The sequence below is a fragment of the Ictalurus punctatus genome, chromosome 23 (genome assembly GCF_001660625.3).
Source record: "Ictalurus punctatus breed USDA103 chromosome 23, Coco_2.0, whole genome shotgun sequence".
Lineage (NCBI taxonomy): Eukaryota > Metazoa > Chordata > Actinopteri > Siluriformes > Ictaluridae > Ictalurus > Ictalurus punctatus.
The window spans coordinates 15,713,234-15,730,910 of record NC_030438.2 but is presented as its reverse complement, the minus strand read 5'-3'; the positions used below and the strand labels follow the sequence as shown (position 1 = coordinate 15,730,910).

The window sequence follows — 17,677 nt, the reverse complement described above, 5'->3', positions numbered from 1 at the left end:
TGTCCTGTTTTAGTAGTATTGTACTGTCCTGTGTTAGCACACGTGTGCACGTGCACTTTGTGTAGAATGTTTGTAGGTCTTATTTAGTTCTGTGTCGTTTCATGTGGTTAGTGTGTTGTTTTTTTGTAGCACCATGGTCCTAGAGGAAGGTTGTTTCATTTCTCTGTGTACAGTACCAGATGCCTATGGTTGAAAAGACAATAAAACCACTTGAACTTGATGCTACCACCAACATGCTTCTCTGCAGGGATGATGGTCTGAGGGTGATGAGCAGTGTTGAGTTCCACCAACTGTGGAAATGTGGACCATCAACATCCAGCCAATCAGGACAATGATGTTGCCTGTCAATTTTGCCAATCACTAAAATTCAGGGCTTTTAGCCTCAGCAGCATGTCGGCACTAAAGAGTTGCTTGTTTCGTATTTTGGTTTTAAAATGACTTCCACCAAGTATTCCTTAAAAGTAACCTCCAGCACCAGTAAAAAATGTTTATTAACATTAAAAGTGTTTAGTAACGATTTTGTTGTTAATGATATCTTTAGATTTTCAAGGAGCAGCTGAACACCCGTATTGTTCTGGTTGCCATGGAGACCTGGGCGGCGGACAACAGGTTCAACATAAATGATGACCCGATGATCACGCTGCGGGAGTTCATGAAGTACAGACGCGACTTCATTAAGGAGAAGAGCGACTCTGTCCATCTGTTCTCGTAGGTCTTTGCATATACACCCAGACACACACACACACACTCACACACAGTTGTCTTGTATTACACAGTACACAGTTAATGCCAGCCATTTGTTTTATGATTAATCAAAAGGCCTCAACTAATAAATTCTGTTTCTGTTTCCAGGGGCAACCGTTTCCATAGCAGCTGGGGTGGAGCCTCATATATGGGAGGGGTGTGTTCACTGACCAAAGGGGGAGGGGTTAATGAGGTAACTGTTGAAGAGAGTCATAAATGATTGTATTTCAGTAATGTTCTCTATATGACACTTGCCCTGTATAGATCTATAACATTGTGTAATTTAAGCTCTAAAACTCCATCTTTATTTTTTCTCAGTATGGAAAAACAGAAGAAATGGCCATCACGCTGGCACAGTCTCTGGGACAGAACATTGGCATTTTCTCCGATAAGAAAAGAATACTAAATGGTATGATGTGACTATGACTTTGCAAACTTTAACATGCACTTAAAAATGTCATTTTAAAATGAAGAACTCCTCTTGGATGCTGTTTTGGATTATACACATGAGCTTCATTCTCTGAAAAGCCAAATGTTTACCGCGTTTGTAAGAAAATGACCATGTTAAGGAGAAAATTTTGGTGAATCTCTGGCCATCTTTACTTCTGAGAGACTCCGCCTCTCTAAGATGCTCTTTGTATACCAAGTCATGCTACTGATCTGTTGCCAATTAACCTCCAGGTGTTTCTTTTTAATAACCCTTACTTTTGTTGCCCTTGTCCTAAATTTTTTGAGACGTGTTGCAGCCATCAAATTCAAAATGACCTTATTTTCCCCTTAAAATGGTACATTACTAAACGAGACAGTTGTTCGTACTGACTTGCACATGCACATGTCTCTTTAATAACATCTGGGGTGTTGTTGTTTTTTCACAGGGGAATGCAAGTGCGATGATAAATGGTCCGGCTGTATAATGGATGATGTTGGGTAAGTTACTAATCAAGCAGATTTTCCCAAGAGCACACACACACACACACACACACACACACACACACACACACACACACACACATACATATACACACACATACACAAAGACATATGGTGCAGAAACATTGAAACATGGTGCATAAATATAAATATATGTGCACCCTCCTTGTTTCACAAGCATTCATTTTGATTCAGGTCATGATGTCACAATGTTATTGAGTCACTCTGTGCTGTGTGTGTGTGTGTGTGTGTGTGTGTGTGTGTGTGTGTGTGTGTGTGTGTGTTTTTTAACACAAGCAGTGTCCCTATCCTATGACCCTTTCTCTGTTATAGAGGTCTCACTGTAAACTATAAAATGACTAATATCTTCAGAGGATTGGCCATTGTGAGCCTCTGAGTTGACATGGTGATTATTTTTTAATAAGGCGTTGCCATGTAGTAATATATTAACACCACAAACTTGAGTGTAACTTGAAGCTACAACTTAAAAAAGTTGCAGAAATGCCATTTCCAGTTTAATTATTCGTCAAGAACAGGCGAAAAAACTGTCAACGCTAATGCTAATGGTATCCATGTTGCCTTATTTCAAGATTGAAATGTAATATTAATCATTTTCATGCTTAGATGGCTTTAATATATTCTTTCATGGCCACGCTTTATGAAAAAATAACGACCGCGTCGCCAAATTAGCTCTGTTATCTTAGTGTGATATATGATACTTATTTTTCAGACATGATGGCATGAGTGGAATGTATTATTTTGGGTGTACAAGTACAGAACGTATTTAAATCAGCTTTCCTGCGGGTTGTTGTTATTTTATTTATTTATTTATTTATTTATATATAAATATTAATACCAACAAGATAAGCAGATCAAATACACCATACTACAAATGATAAATATATTTGATTTCAAATTCAGTTTAACATACATATAGTTCAAATTTGGGCATTCGGTGTTGTATTTACACTCACCGTGCACTATATGAGGAACAGCTGTACACCTGCACATTCATGCAGATATCTAATCAGCCAATCATGTAGCAGCACATGAAATTGTTGATTTTTTTGCATTGTGCTTCTGCCACATGATTGGCTGGTTAGATAACCACATGAATGTACAGCTTTTCCTAATAAAGTGGACAGTGAGATAATATACCTTATAAAAACAATATTTGATTAACCATAAAACAGTTTGTGTTTTGATTATTGTATTGACAGTATGACGTCTCTAGTGGTCTCTGTAAAGCTGCAGTTTGGACATGCTTGTGACATTGTCAGTGTGTGTGTGTGTGTGTGTGTGTGTGTGTGTGTGTGTGTGTGTGTTTGTGTGTGTTTGTCTGTGTTTGTCTGTGTGTGTATATGTTCACTCGTCTCTTTTAACACCTTTCTCGTCTCCCTTCAATCCCGAATGGGAACAGCAGGTGAGCAGAAGCTTGGCCGTGACACGTTACTCACTCAACCAATCAGCTGCTCGAGGGAGGGCTATCAATCATCTACGCCCTCCTCATTCCATCCAATAGCATTTTGGCCGAGCCTCAATGCTCCACCTTAACAAATCAAACCACAGAGATATTGTGGGCAAAGATACAGCGTGCTTCAGAGCCCTCTGTATTTCTTCTCCACAGTCTTTTTTTTTCGTTTTAGTTCATATCTTTCTCTCGTTTGTCTTTTTTCGTTTGTTTGTTTTTTGTTTTTGTTTTTTGCCAGCAGCTCTTTGTTCGATGGACTGTTGGTTAATTGGGATTTTGACAAGGATCCCTGATCGAAGCTTAAAAATCATTTGTGTGATTTCATTCCCATTCAAGGAAACAATCAAGCTGTCAAAATTCTACTGAATCCTTTTTTTTAATACCTGCACGTTCATGCAATTATCCAATCAGCCAATCACGTGGCAGCAGAACAGTGCATAAAATCATGCAGATGCAGATTAAGAGCTTCAGTTAATGTGATCTCAGTGACTTTGACTGTGGCATGGTTGTTGGTTCCAGATGTTTGAGTATTTCAGAACCTCCTGGGATTTTTTATACGAAACAGTCTCTAGAGTTTATACAGAATGGTGCGAAAAAACACGCAAAAAAAAACCAGACACAGTGAGCAGTAGTCCTGCAGGCTGAAACACCCGAAACACCTTGTTGATGAGACAGATCAAAGGAGAATAGCCAGACCGGTTTGAGGTGACAGGAAGGCTACAGTAACTCAAATAACCACGCTTTACAACAATGGTGTGCAGAAAAGCATCTCAGAATGCACATCTCAAACCTTAAGGTGGATGGGCTACATCATTAACCTGAACAGTTCAAGATTAAAATAAAAAAAAAAGACCAGGCGACATTTTTCCAATCTTCAACCGTCCAATTTTGGTGAGGTGCCCATTGCATGAAGGTGCAGGTACACAGGCACAGGTATTCCTAATAAAGTGGTCAGTGAGTGTATATGTATATGTATAATTCACATCATGCAGATTCACTCAATTAGATACCACAGAGCGATCTGTGCTGGATCCTGGCATCATCACTGAACTTGTGACAGCTTGAATCATGACTGTGGGCTGAGCACGTTGGCTTTAAAATGTGTCAGTGGTTTTTGTTCTTCACCATGTGCTTTCAGCTTCTCAAGCAATACTTCTGCTCAGGGGTTCGACCCAAGTGACTTAATCAGACATCAGTAAACAAAAAAGATGTTAATAATATTAGTTTAAATGATATTATAATATTATAAGTATACTGTAATTGGCAGACTTACCGTGTAACTTATGTCACTTGTGTTGGATCCTTAAACTAAAGTATTATGAAAAGTTCTAAAGTCTTTATAAATATGGTGGGCGGGGTTTTGTTGCTTTTCCCCGATACGGAATCAAGCAGCCGTTTAAGCCCCGCCTACTTTTGTTTCTCAAAGCGGAGGTGTTTAGGATTACGTTCAAGCGGAGGAAATCACAATCTAGCATTCCAAGTTATTATATTTATTAGTATATTTATTATTGCACATTTTTAGCCTGTTTCGCTTAATAATTCAAAAAATAAGTCGCCTATAAATAATGTCAGTGTTCATGAAAAACGTGTTCAGTGAGTGAAATTATTATTCTACACGTTTAATGTGCTGCTGTCATACAATAATCGGCACAGAACGCCTTGTAGTGTTTTATTCTTTATAAGGCAGCACAGGACGGACAGACAGACAGACAGGGCAGATAAAACAGACAGGAGAAGAGAAACTGATAGGACAGACAGAGAGACAGAACAGAGAGCGAGAAAAAGAAAACAGGAGAGACAGACAGACAGGCAGGACAGATAAGACAGACAGGACAAGAAAAACTGATAGGATGGACAGACAGGACAGATAAGACACAGGACAAGAGAAACTGATAGGACAGACAGAGAGACAGGACAGAGAGAGAGATAAAGAGAACAGGAGAGACAGAACAGATAAGACAGACAGGACAAGAGAAACTGATAGGACAGACAGGGAGACAGGACAGAGAGAGATAAAGAGAACAGGAGGGACAGACAGACAGGACAAGAGAAACTGATAGGACAAACAGACAGACAGGACAGATAAGACAGACAGGACAAGATACACATAGGATGGACAGACAGGACAAGAGAAACTGATAGGACAGCAGAGAGACAGGACAGAAAGAGATATAAAGAGAACAGGAGAGACAGACAGAACAGATAAGACAGACAGGACAAGAGAAACTGATAGGACAGACAGACAGGACAAGCAAAACTGATAGGAAGGACAGACAGACAAGCAGGACAGATAAGACAGGCAGGACAAGAGAAACTGATAGGACAGACAGAGAGACAGAACAGAGAGAGAGAGATAAAGAGAACAGGAGAGACAGACAGACAAGCAGGACAGATAAGACAGACAGGACAAGAGAAACTGATAGGACAGACAGACAGGACAGGACGGGCAGAACAGACACACAAACAGACGCCGGTTATGTTGTATGGCTTTGATGACCCAGAAACACTGGATATGTGGTGATTTAGAATTTGCCATTTTAAATTGATGCCAAAAACATCCAACAAGCCCGAGACAGCGAGTGACCGTGAAATGAGAAAGTGGCGTTGTTCGATAAAGAGAAAGCGGGAGACGGAGCGCGCTTTGGCGAGCGTTCAGCCGATTGAGTGCTGTGCATTATAGTCCTGGCGATCACTCTGTATTTCTGGAGCACGCTTTCTGACTCTCAGCGAGAGATCCTGACACGAGTCTGTAATGAGATTGAGATTGACAGTCCTAGCGTAATGCTGACCACACTGGAGACACACGTATAAAGTGATACATTACGAGTGCATCCTGTTCGCTTCCTGGAGCTGAAGACACACAGCAACCTCCACCAGCAGCCACCAACCTTTCTACACTCCAGATATTACTCTCATTTAATCTGTCTGACTTTGCTAAGTATTTGTAACTATGGTTAGTTTTCAGGGGTTTTTTGTGTGTTACTGTTTTCGTGTGTATTTCACCTGCTCATACCTAAACATTACAGTATAATCATGTAAATATTACTGCGACGAGGTTTCTCGTTATCTTGAATGACATTTTTGTACAAGTATCCTCAACACACTTAGAGCTGAGGTCAGTTTACATACTCCTTGCAGAATCTGCAAAATGTTAATAATCTTTTTTTTAATTGCATTTTGTTTTTGATTTGCTTTATTTGCTTTTGCTTTTGAACAGCATGATCGGTCCATCCATCCATCCATCCATCCATCCATCTTCTACCGCTTATCCTTTTCAGGGTCACGGGGAACCTGGAGCCTATCCCTCCCAGGGAGCATGGGGCACAAGGCGGTGTACACCCTGGACAGGGTGCCAATCCATCGCAGGGCACAATCACACACACACTCACACACCCATTCATACACTACGGACACTTTGGACACGCCATTCAGCCTACCATGCATGTCTTTGGACTGGGGGAGGAAACCGGAGTACCCGGAGGAAACCCCCGCAGCACGGGGAGAACATGCAAACTCCGCACACACAGGGCCACGGTGGGAATCGAACCCCCGACCCTGGAGGTGTGAAGCATACGTGCTAACCACTAAGCGGTGTATATTGTTATTATTTTTTTGTCTTCATATAAATATCTTATGTAACTTCTGAAGGGCAGTACTAAATGGAAAAAGACTAAGATCTTCAAGCAAAATAACAATTTATACTGATCATCCTGTTGAAAAGTTTACACCCCCCTGGCTCTTAACGTATCGTGTTGCCTTCTTGAGCATCAGTAAATGTTTGCACCTTTTGTAATAGCTGTGTATGAGTTCCTCGGTTGTCCTCAGTGTGAAAAGATTTGGAAAGGGCTCAAACATGCAGAAGATGCTGGAAAAGCAAAGAATGTGCAGGACCTGGAGGATTTTTCTGAAGAACAGTGTGCGATTGAACTTCTCAGGACTCGTGAACAACTATCACAAAACATAAATACAATCGTTGATCATCCAGGAACAAACACACAGTATTAAGAATTGTAATTGGGCGGCTGTGGCTCAGGTGGTAGAGCGGGTTGTCCGCTAATCGTAGGGTTGGAGGTTCGATTCCCGGCCCACGTGACTCCACATACCAAGTGTCCTTAAGCAAGACACTGAACCCCAAGTTGCTCCCGATGGCAAGTTAGCACCTTGCATGACAGCTCTGCTACCACTGGTGTGTGTGTGTGTGTGTGTGTGTGTGTGAATGAGAACAGTGTCAAGTGCAGACTATTTACCATTTAAGAATCAACCTTTTTATCTGGTTATTGTGTCTTGTGGACTATACAGTATGTAAACATCTGTTATGTGAAACAGCTTATTCAAGGCAGGACTAAATAAAATAAAAAAAACATAACGCAATTTTTATGATCCCTCTTATTATTTAACATTTTACAGATTCTACAAGGTGTATGTAAACTTATGACCTCAATTGTATAAATCTCTTTATTACACATCACGTGTAATCACTATCTATTTACGCACATAAAAGAAGCATAATTTCTACCTCCAGGCTTTCCCCCCCCCCAGTGTTTTCTAGTGTTTCTTGGCATAGTGGTGGGAATCTTATTTAATAACAAAAATAAAAAGCAGGTTTAGGCCACACCCACTCTCTAAACAGATACAGATACATTGTGTAGTACATGTATGTACATCTATTTTCACTGAGTTAGTATTCTGTACTGTGAACATTACAGATTGATGTTCATTGCTCTATGTGGGTTTTTGCCTCTTTTATTTTTAGCTTTTATCTGCCCAAGAGATTCTCTGACTGTAACGTAGAGGAGTACCACAACTTCCTGTACAGTGGCGGCGGATCGTGTCTCTTCAACAAACCCTCCAAGGTGAGCCTCTTTTCCCCCCTGCCTTACTGCTCTCCTGTGTTCAAAGATAAGGCACCGTAGTATATCATCTTGTAGATCATTTCTGCAATAATGGCCTTTGCGATACTGATGATGCACGAGGCAGCAGTATGCAGAGGAACACTGTAACAAATCCTGACCAAGCTGAACTGAGGCTGATAAGGATTCTGTAGGCTTTTACGACCAGAATAATGCAGGATGTTCTATATACTGTAGTTGTCACATCACACTGGTCTGCAATGCGGTAATATTGAAATGTAAAACATGTGATGGTGGTAACAAGTAAGTAAGGAATAAAACTCTTCGGGACGTGCTGTCGTAGGAGTGGCATGATGCAGCCCAAGTTACCGCACCGAAGTTGATTATTTTCCAATAAGAGTACATCCCAAAGTGACTAATTCTGCTTATGGTACAGAAATTTGCCAAGATTTACAGTTTATTATTTAATACAAAGTGTCATATCACTGCAAACCAGTGACTGCATTTCCCATCCTGCACTGCGGCGTACAAACATGGACTACACTCCCCCCCTACACACACGTTCACCTTCTCCGGAATTCTAATCACACACACCTGTTGCCAATCTCACACTCACTCACTCCACGCTATATAAGAGACTTTTTGAACACCATGACTTTGCGAAGTATTGAGTGTCATCACCATACCAAGCGTTTGTACCCTGTTCCTCGTTTTGATTCATCTTCATTGATCTTGCTTCTTCTTCCTCGTTCTCGATTCTTGCCTTGCCTCGTTTTTGCCTGTTTGTTGATCGCCTGACCCTTTGCCTGCTTTTGACCACGCTGTTGTCTTAAGATTTGGATTTGTCTGCCTGTCTCTCTTTATTAAAAGCTCTTATCTCTACTTGCATCCGTCCTAACCTTCATTACGTGGAATACATGACACAAAGCACCATATGGTGCGTTCTTTTTTTATTATTATTTTTAAATCTGTTTATAGTTACATCTAATGTGGTGGAGCATCTATAAAATAAAGTTAGTCCCTAAACGACTAACTAACTAGTTGTTACACTCATATTAATACAACACTGGTCTCTTTTTTTTCTCCCTTGAAATTAATAAGATGAAAAATACAGCTTGTCGTATTAGAAGTCCTCTGTCCTTTTAACTTAAAGGAATAGCTTTATCTCACTAAATGCTAATACTGGAGACTCCTTCCAAAAATGCTAAATAAACATCTCCTTGTAGGAAAACACCATATCGACGATTACACGTTTTTTTTTAAGTCCCCATACAAGTCCCTGTGTAAGTGTTGTTACTATAAAATGATAACATTTTACTTGTCGAAGGCTTCACCAAGCATTCTCAGACACAGATCATTCAAACTTATAGACAAAGTGTGGGATGATTTAGACATGCTAATTTCTTAACTGTTAGCCCCATTCGATTTTTAGCTCGAGAATTAAACAAAAAAAAAAACCCAACAACTGCCATGTATTGATGCATCGACTATGTTTGGGGGAAGAAGTGTGTAGTAAAGAGAGTAAAGAATTTCCTTCTTCCTTGCTTTATTCGAGTGTCAAACACATTTTTTTTTTTTGGCTTCTGATCAATCAGATCGCACGTTGGGGGGCAAGAAGAAAAACAAACATACGGAAGATAAAGTGGCAGTGAAAAAAACTAGCGAGCAAATATAAGGCGATTTGCATCATGCTGACAACATTGCCTATATTCCAGTGATGCAATGTATTGAAAATAACATTTCGGCTATTTTTGTGATGTTCACCGGGCCATGATGTGGTGTCTGTGGCTGTGTACGGTCAAGTTGTACAAGCAGCTCTTCTTGTCTTGATTTTCTGCCTCCAGAGCAACAGCTAAGGCAGATAACCTCCTCAGTATATACAGTAGATAGCAAGCCAGGTTAGTTAGCCGATACGAGCTAGGACCAGTAAGAGCGGAGTTAGCACAGTGTGTGTTTGCATGAGCCTCTTTTTCATTACGTCAGTAGAAAAGCTGCTCCGTTTAGCCTTATTTTCTCTTTGTTGAGCGAAAGCATCCTAACTTCCCCTCATGTGTGTGTTTATAGCTTTTGGACCCTCCAGAGTGTGGGAACGGTTTTGTGGAGCTGGGAGAGGAGTGCGACTGTGGAACTCCAGCGGTGAGGTGTTTTTCAAGCATTCAAGGACATTGGGCCTCATTTGTCAAGCTGGATATGAAAGAATTTATACGTAAATCATTCCTACGGGCATTTACACAAGCGATTTGGTATTCGTGAAAACCCAGTCATTTCAGAAAAGCGTTCATATCCTATCCGTGCTCCTGAGCGTGTGTAGATGTACGCATAAGAAAACTAACTAACGTAAATATCACGATAAGTTAGTGTCCTTTTAGATGCCCTTCGTAAAACCCAGTTGTTTCATATTAAAGGTATTAATTAAGTAAATATTAAATCTGGAAAAGATTAACCAAGCAAACAAATCTATAAAGTAAGCTGAAGAAGAGTCATTCAATTAAGAATGCCGCTGTATGAAAGGAAGACAGGCTCAGCACTAAGTGTCTGATAAGTGACCGATCTGGTAGGTCTCAAGCTACAATGTAGCATTATTCATACGTCTAGACGCAAGTACGTAGAAAATCAGTGTTTCTGAAACTTCTATAAATACAGCAAAAAAAAAAAATTGGTTTGGTTTACGCAAAACATTTGCACACGACTTTATTAAAAGATTGATAAATGATGCCCAATGTTTCTTCAGACTTTTTCAAAACAATTAAAGTAGAACTTATTTATCTCTCTCTCTCTCTCTCTCTCTCTCTCTCTCTCTCGCTCTCTGTAGGAGTGTACTATAGAAGGAGAGAACTGCTGTAAGAAGTGCACTCTGACTCAGGGCTCTAAATGCAGTAATGGGCTCTGTTGCAATAACTGTCAGGTATGAACCGTGTGAGCCTTGCTCTGTATGATGGAGATGGACTTGCCCGTTGATGAATGATGTTTGTGTCGTATCTGTAGATGGAGTTTATGGGTGTGATCTGCAGAGACGCTGTCAACGACTGTGATATACCAGAAAACTGCACTGGGAACTCCAGCCAGGTGAGGGCGCTCTTACAGCTTCACAATATTTTCTGGATTATGCGTCATTTATATTTTAAATGCAGGTTTGACATATACTAGTGTGATTTTTTTTTTCCTAATGCTGCCTGATTATTTTTATAGCATCAGTAAAAACATTATACAACGAATAAAACACTACAGGAACACTGCAGCGCTGTTATAGTGTCGGCCGTTACCACCCCAAAGTTGATTATTATTCTAGAACAGCACGTACCAAATAGAGTCCTGTTAGACCTCAGATTGTTTCCAATTTATTTTAGTAAAGAATGTCATGTCGTCATTTTTATTGGTTTATAATTAGACTTAAATGTTGTGGAATGTCTTACACATAGTCATCCCTCGCTTTGTATTAAAGCTAGTAAGACAGAGTAAGAGCAGCTTGTTGCCAAGAAACTGGAAAGTCCAACGTCCTTCTTTTGGGGGAAAAAAACCCCCCAACAACACCACATTTTTAATTCGTTTATTATCAGGTTTAGACCCTGGTGGAGTATTGGTACCAAAAACACACTGAAATTGCCCCTAGAGTTTTCTTATGCTAGATAAAACATGATAAATATCCTCGAGTGCCTCTAATTTCGAGAAAACATGATGAACGGCCTTCTAAGGTGCCCTTACAGTGTAAAATATACAGAGCAGTGTCCTATAGGGGTCATGTAGGGTTCCCCTATGTGTGAGGATAGATGATAAAGTGAGATGCACAGCCGGTGCCCACCCCTGGGTTTAGATTCCATGTAGCGTCCACCATACACCTGTGAATGATCTGTTACTATTGAAACAATAATGTATTACAAGTGCAGTAGTATAAACCTAGACCAATCAGAATTGAGAATTCAACAGCACTATGATAATAGTAATAATAATAATAATAATTCATTTCCACATTTTCAAGTGCTAACCTTTACTCTTTTTTTCTTTTCTTTTTACAGTGTCCTACAAACGTACACAAAATGGACGGCTACACTTGTGAAAAAGATCAGGTGATTGTGATGTTGTATTTATTAACGCTGGCGCGAAATCGATGAGAATAGAATTAACCCTGTGTTTTCTGTGTTGCTCTCGTCTCAGGGGCGGTGCTTTAATGGACGATGCAAAACTAAAGACAGGCAGTGCAAGTACATCTGGGGAGAGAGTAAGTGCTAAAACGATCAATTAATAATATCGACTTCCGTTCGTTCCGTGGTTCGCGTTTCAGAAAAGGACCCTTTGTGTCAGTGTTAATCGTAACGGTGATGTAACGTCCTTACAGAGGCGACGTCTGCAGATAAGTTCTGTTACGAGAAGCTAAACATCGAGGGGACTGAGAAAGGGAACTGTGGGAGGGACAAGGACACCTGGGTCCAGTGTAAAAAGCAGTAAGTGTGAACGTGTACGAGTGATATGGGACGATTGTGTGTATCGTTGTGAAACAGATGTGATGAGGATTGTGTGTGTGTGTGTGGGTTTTAGGGATGTGCAGTGTGGATACCTGCTGTGCTCAAACATCTCACCTGCACCCAGACTGGGAGAGCTGCAGGGAGGCCTGACCTCATTTTCTGTGGCCCAACATAGTGCTTCACTAGACTGCAGGTAAACACACACACACATACACACACATACACGCACACATTTCGACGGAGAACTATGGGGACACACATGGAATGTACGTACACACATGTATGCACACACATACCCACAGAATGCAGACACACACACACACACACACACACACACACACACACGTATACATACACATAGAAGCATTGATAATTGATCATTAGCTTCTGAATTAAATCAGGTGTGAGAACTGATAAAAGCTGAGCTGTACACTGAACACTGTACTATTGAGTCACACTTAACTCGTGTGTGTGTGTCAGTGGAGGACATGTGATGATTGACGGAGACACTGATCTGGGGTATGTGGAGGACGGCACGGCGTGCGGCACTGACCGTATCTGCTTCAACCACAAATGCCTTCCAGTTCAGGATTTCAACTTCAGCACCTGCCCCGGGACCACCGACAAGGTCATCTGCTCCGGACACGGGGTACGTGTGTATGATCAACCCGTCACACTTCCTATCCGTTTATAGTTACATTAACTATTGTGGAACGTCTGCGTATCAAGTTCCTGTTATTACTTACAGTATGTCGTTCCTTCACCAGCCTTTTTTTCTCTCTCTGTCTCTCTCTCTTTCTTGAAGTTAAGACAAAAACACAGCTTGTCATGTTACCAAGAAACCTGGAAACGTAACTTCCACTCTCCTGAAGACTTCCCCATGGTGGAACACTTACTGTTACAAAGCTTGACACTATAGATTCCTTCCATGAACAGTCAATAAATGTCTCCTAACAGAAAACGTCACCATATCAATGATTATGCGTTTTCCTTTGTTAACTAAAAACATGCCGTTATTATAGGAAAGATGACATATTAGATCGAGCGCATTAATATAAACCTGTGATTTGCCTTAAAGCCGGAACTACTGTCAGAGCTGCTGTTATAGAACATTAATCAGCACCTTCTGGCCAATATTTAGCAAAAGAGCTGAGGATTTATATTCAAAATGTTAGTTCCACTTTGTAACGAGTGGCTTGCTGTGCACTATTTATTTATTTATTTATTTTAAATGAGCTAATTATATGTGGATTTTCTTTTTCCACAACAAAGCTGAGAATTTTGTTCAACAAAGCTCCCAGTTCGAATAAGGGCTGGTCCTTAGCATAACCTGGACATGCATCCAGACACCATTGGAAATGTGAAATCTGAACTCAGTTGTATTTTTGTGTCATGGAATCCAGGGAGTCGTATGCAAGGGCAGAATTCTTTAATGAATTCTTTAATTAAAAAAAACAGGAACAACTAAAACAAGGAACCAGACTAAGGCTAGGCAAGGCAAAGAAAAGAAAAGAAAAGAAAAGAAAAGAAAAGAAAACTTAATATGAAAACAAAAACCACCCATGGTGCACGTATAATATAACATACCAGTAATCATAACAACTATGCGCAAACACAATGCTCCACAAGCAAGGAGGGAAAAACACAGAACTTAAATAGGGGACTAACTGGGGAAACACAAAACAGGTGAGCACAATCAAGGAACAACCTGGAACAGACAACAAAAGAAGAAATTTAAAAAATGTTAAGGGGGCCCTCTGGTGGCCTGGAGAGGAATTGTCTTGTTGGACATGACATTTTTGTATTTTAGACTTTCTGGAGTCTTTGTACTAAAACTTTACCTGCATCCCAATTGGCATACTATCCGTACTAAATAGTATCCGAGATTAGAATTAGTGTGTCTCAAATCATAGCATGTTGAAACAAGTATCCCGAAGGTATGCCGGATGGTCTACTATTTCCGGTAGATTTTTGAATTGTGGGTCCGTGGACACTTTTTTTAGCTAATATTACTCATAACTCCTTGCGCGCCGGAGGAGGAGCTTTGCGATGGCTTGCTTCGCCGAATTCAATGATGCATTTTAGAGAGGTGTAACTGAAATGTGGAAAAAATAAATCAAGGGAATGAGAAATGAAATGATATTGTATAAATTACATAAGGAATAATGAATGAAGAAAAGCTGAAATGCAGAGATGAGTTTGTTTACAGTGACGGTGTTCTGTTCCGGGCAACAGTGTTCTCTTCCATATTAGTATGTCCCAGTACTTGCATACTATTTTTAATACACTCAAAGGTGTGTACTTTTTCTTCACAAAAAGAGTACATACTTTTAGTACATAGTATAATATGCCAATTGCGACGCAGGGTTTGTTATGATCCAGGATGATGCGTGTCGCACTTTGCAGGTGTGCAGCAATGAACTGAAGTGTGTGTGTCACCTGGGCTGGGCAGGCGAAGACTGTAACTCCTCTTCACCACTCAGCTACCTGGTGGTGGGACCTACAGCGACATCATCAGGTAAACTGTCTCACCGCCAGTGTCAGTTCAGTTCACTATGAAGCAAATAGATGTCCCATTCACCCACTGTAAAATGGCTCATTTTTATTTCATTTATTAGCAGTCAGAACAGTCTGTAAATACAAACTCTTTTGACATGCTAGGAAATCGTCTTCCTATCAGAATATTGTTTTTAATGTGCATCATCTCAGGGGCCAAAAACCTGAAAAGGACTTTAATAACATAATATACAGTAAATCCGATTATTTTAAAATTGTACCACAAATAAGATGTTTCACGTTCTTTAAGTAAGGAATAAAACACTTAATGACATGGCCGTTATAAGAAAAAGAATCAATAATAACACGGTTGTGTGATGTGACCAAACACACTACAGAATGACCTGACCTCAATCACCTCAAAGTCAATTCTTTTCCAATAACAGCATGTCCCGAAGTGTTTTATACGTGTTATTATATACTTGTAGTGCAGCAGTTTGCCAGCACTAATAATTTTTGACTTATTGATGACTTTTTTATCCGTTTCTTGTTACATTTGATGTCGTGGAATGTCCGCAAAGCAAGTTCATTCCTGTTTTCTCTTATGTTATAGCAGCTATAAACAGTCGTTCCCTCATCAGCCTCATCAGCCTCACCAGCTTCTCTTTCTTCGCTTCCCTATCTCTTGAAATGAATTGCAGTAGACAAAAACTGTAGCTTGTTATGTTACAGAGAAATCTGTGACTGTCACAAAGGATTGCACTGGAGACTCATTCCAAAATAGCGAAATACTGGAGGGATTGAATATAGTAACAGTAACACCGTCTTACAGACACCGTCTGACCAATCAGAGTCATCCATTCAACAGTGCTGTGGTGCAAATACATAATGTATTTATGTTGCACCAACAGAAACTCTGCACCTTTATCAGTGTATCACTACAATACAAAAAATGTAAAATATAGCTGTTTGTGTTTTGATGTGTGTATTTATTGCATTTTTTTTATGTGTCTGTTTTTTTGGATTGATTTCTGTTTACATATTCATGGTCAGCCAGTGGCATTCACCAATCACAGATGAAATGTTTTTTCCTTTTTCTTTGTTTCTGTTTTGTAGCTTTCATTTTCACACACTCATTCTTTGTCACCAGGCTCATGTCTTTTGCTGGAGTTTCAGTGAGGTCAGATTTGAGTTTGTTCTTCGTTGGGTGTTGTTGTTCCTTCCCCATTTTCTGCTTTACTCGTCCCCCTCTTTCACCCTGTTGCTTTTTGTCCATTGCTGTCTATTTTTCTCCATTTAACCTTTGTTGATTTGTTTGGGGTGATTTTGTGTGCGCGCGCGCGTGTGTGTGTGTGTGTGTGTGTGTGTGTGTGTGTGTGTTGGGTGTGTGTGTGTATGTTGGGTATGTGTGTGTGTGTTGTGTGTGTGTGTGTGTGTTGTGTGTGTGTGTGTGTGTGTGTGTGTGTGTGTGTGTGTGTTCTGAAGTGTGGTGTTTCCCAGTTTCTCCTTATGGGTTTTTTTTAAATTATTTAATTAATTTATTTTATTGATTAAGTAAGTTATGTCACTGACTTTTAAACTGTAATCAAATTTAGGCAGCTATCAGTGTCTAGGGAAACTGAAAAAAAAAACCTACATATGTTCTTATCTGCTCTTATTTCCTAACACTTTAAAATTTAAGGAGATTTGCCTAGCTTTTAAGAAAAATGCAAAACAAGACGAGGCTAACCATTCAGCTAGTGAAGAGGGGCTAGTGCAAATTAGCTAGCATGCGATTATTAGCACAACACTAAAGTCTTCCTGAAATATTTGTAATAGCAGTATTATTTAAACTAGAATAAACTGTATTTATAGCCCCGGACACTATAACGTCAGTGTATTAACACATAAATATACTGAAAGTTCATTGCTGCAGTAAACATGGCTTGTCTTTTTTTTCCCTCACAGGCATCATCAGTACCAACATCATCATCGGTGCCATTGCAGGATCTATTCTCGTTCTGGCTCTTATACTAGCCATATCTGCCTGGGGCTACAAGTACGTAAATGCTGGAGATTATGCTAATCATCTATGCTTTCTGACTCGTGTTCCTCTAAAAGTCTCTCTCTCTCTCTCTCTCTCTCTCTCTCTCTCTCTCTCTCTCTCTCTCTCTCTCTCTCTCTCTCTCTCTACTTCTTTTCCTAAACACTCTTTTTAAAAAATGAATCTTTTATGTAAATCTCTCCATGAGAGGTCCCTCATCACTAACCCTGCACTACAGAGTCATAGAATTCACTTCTCTCAGCTCCACACAGGCAAACATGCTACTTCAAATTGCTGTCCGTGATTAATAAAATTAAAGTTCATTAATACATGATTGATAAGAGCTAGACAGTCATGTCTGTTATCCAAACTCCATTTAAAAACCCTTTCTTATTGCATTTATAGACAAATAAATAAAGATAATTACCTCAGGCTTCTTACTCTGAGCCTTATTGAAGTAGTAACTTTATTGATACAGAACAAAGGGCTAATTTTATATTGTTATTGATTAGTGACTAGGGCCTGATAAATAGAGTGCTAGTTTCACTCAAACATTTCCCTCTGAGGTCAATATTTAAAAAGTTCTTTATATATTGCAATAGCAATAAGCTAAGCTTTTACCTAAAGGCCCAATTCATACAAGTCACACTAAGGGCAATCAGAAACTCTGGCAGACACACACAGTAAAAAGTAACAATTTAAA

The 17,677-nt window shown here is 39.9% G+C and overlaps 1 protein-coding gene across 3 annotated transcripts in view; it reads left to right on the top strand.

Annotated features, from left to right (window-relative positions):
- Nucleotides 1–17,677, top strand: part of adam22 (ADAM metallopeptidase domain 22) — an 88,449-nt gene that overhangs the window by 58,160 nt on the left and 12,612 nt on the right. For all 3 annotated transcript variants that reach the window (XM_017453467.3, XM_017453468.3, XM_053674891.1), the window contains exons 11-25: nt 542–708; nt 853–937; nt 1,063–1,153; nt 1,620–1,671; nt 7,899–7,998; nt 10,060–10,131; nt 10,808–10,900; nt 10,981–11,061; nt 12,009–12,059; nt 12,148–12,211; nt 12,329–12,434; nt 12,529–12,648; nt 12,936–13,104; nt 14,862–14,973; nt 16,899–16,989. In XM_017453467.3, coding sequence (XP_017308956.1) covers nt 542–708; nt 853–937; nt 1,063–1,153; nt 1,620–1,671; nt 7,899–7,998; nt 10,060–10,131; nt 10,808–10,900; nt 10,981–11,061; nt 12,009–12,059; nt 12,148–12,211; nt 12,329–12,434; nt 12,529–12,648; nt 12,936–13,104; nt 14,862–14,973; nt 16,899–16,989 — 1,454 coding nt within the window. The remainder of the gene's footprint in view (nt 1–541; nt 709–852; nt 938–1,062; nt 1,154–1,619; nt 1,672–7,898; nt 7,999–10,059; nt 10,132–10,807; nt 10,901–10,980; nt 11,062–12,008; nt 12,060–12,147; nt 12,212–12,328; nt 12,435–12,528; nt 12,649–12,935; nt 13,105–14,861; nt 14,974–16,898; nt 16,990–17,677) is intronic.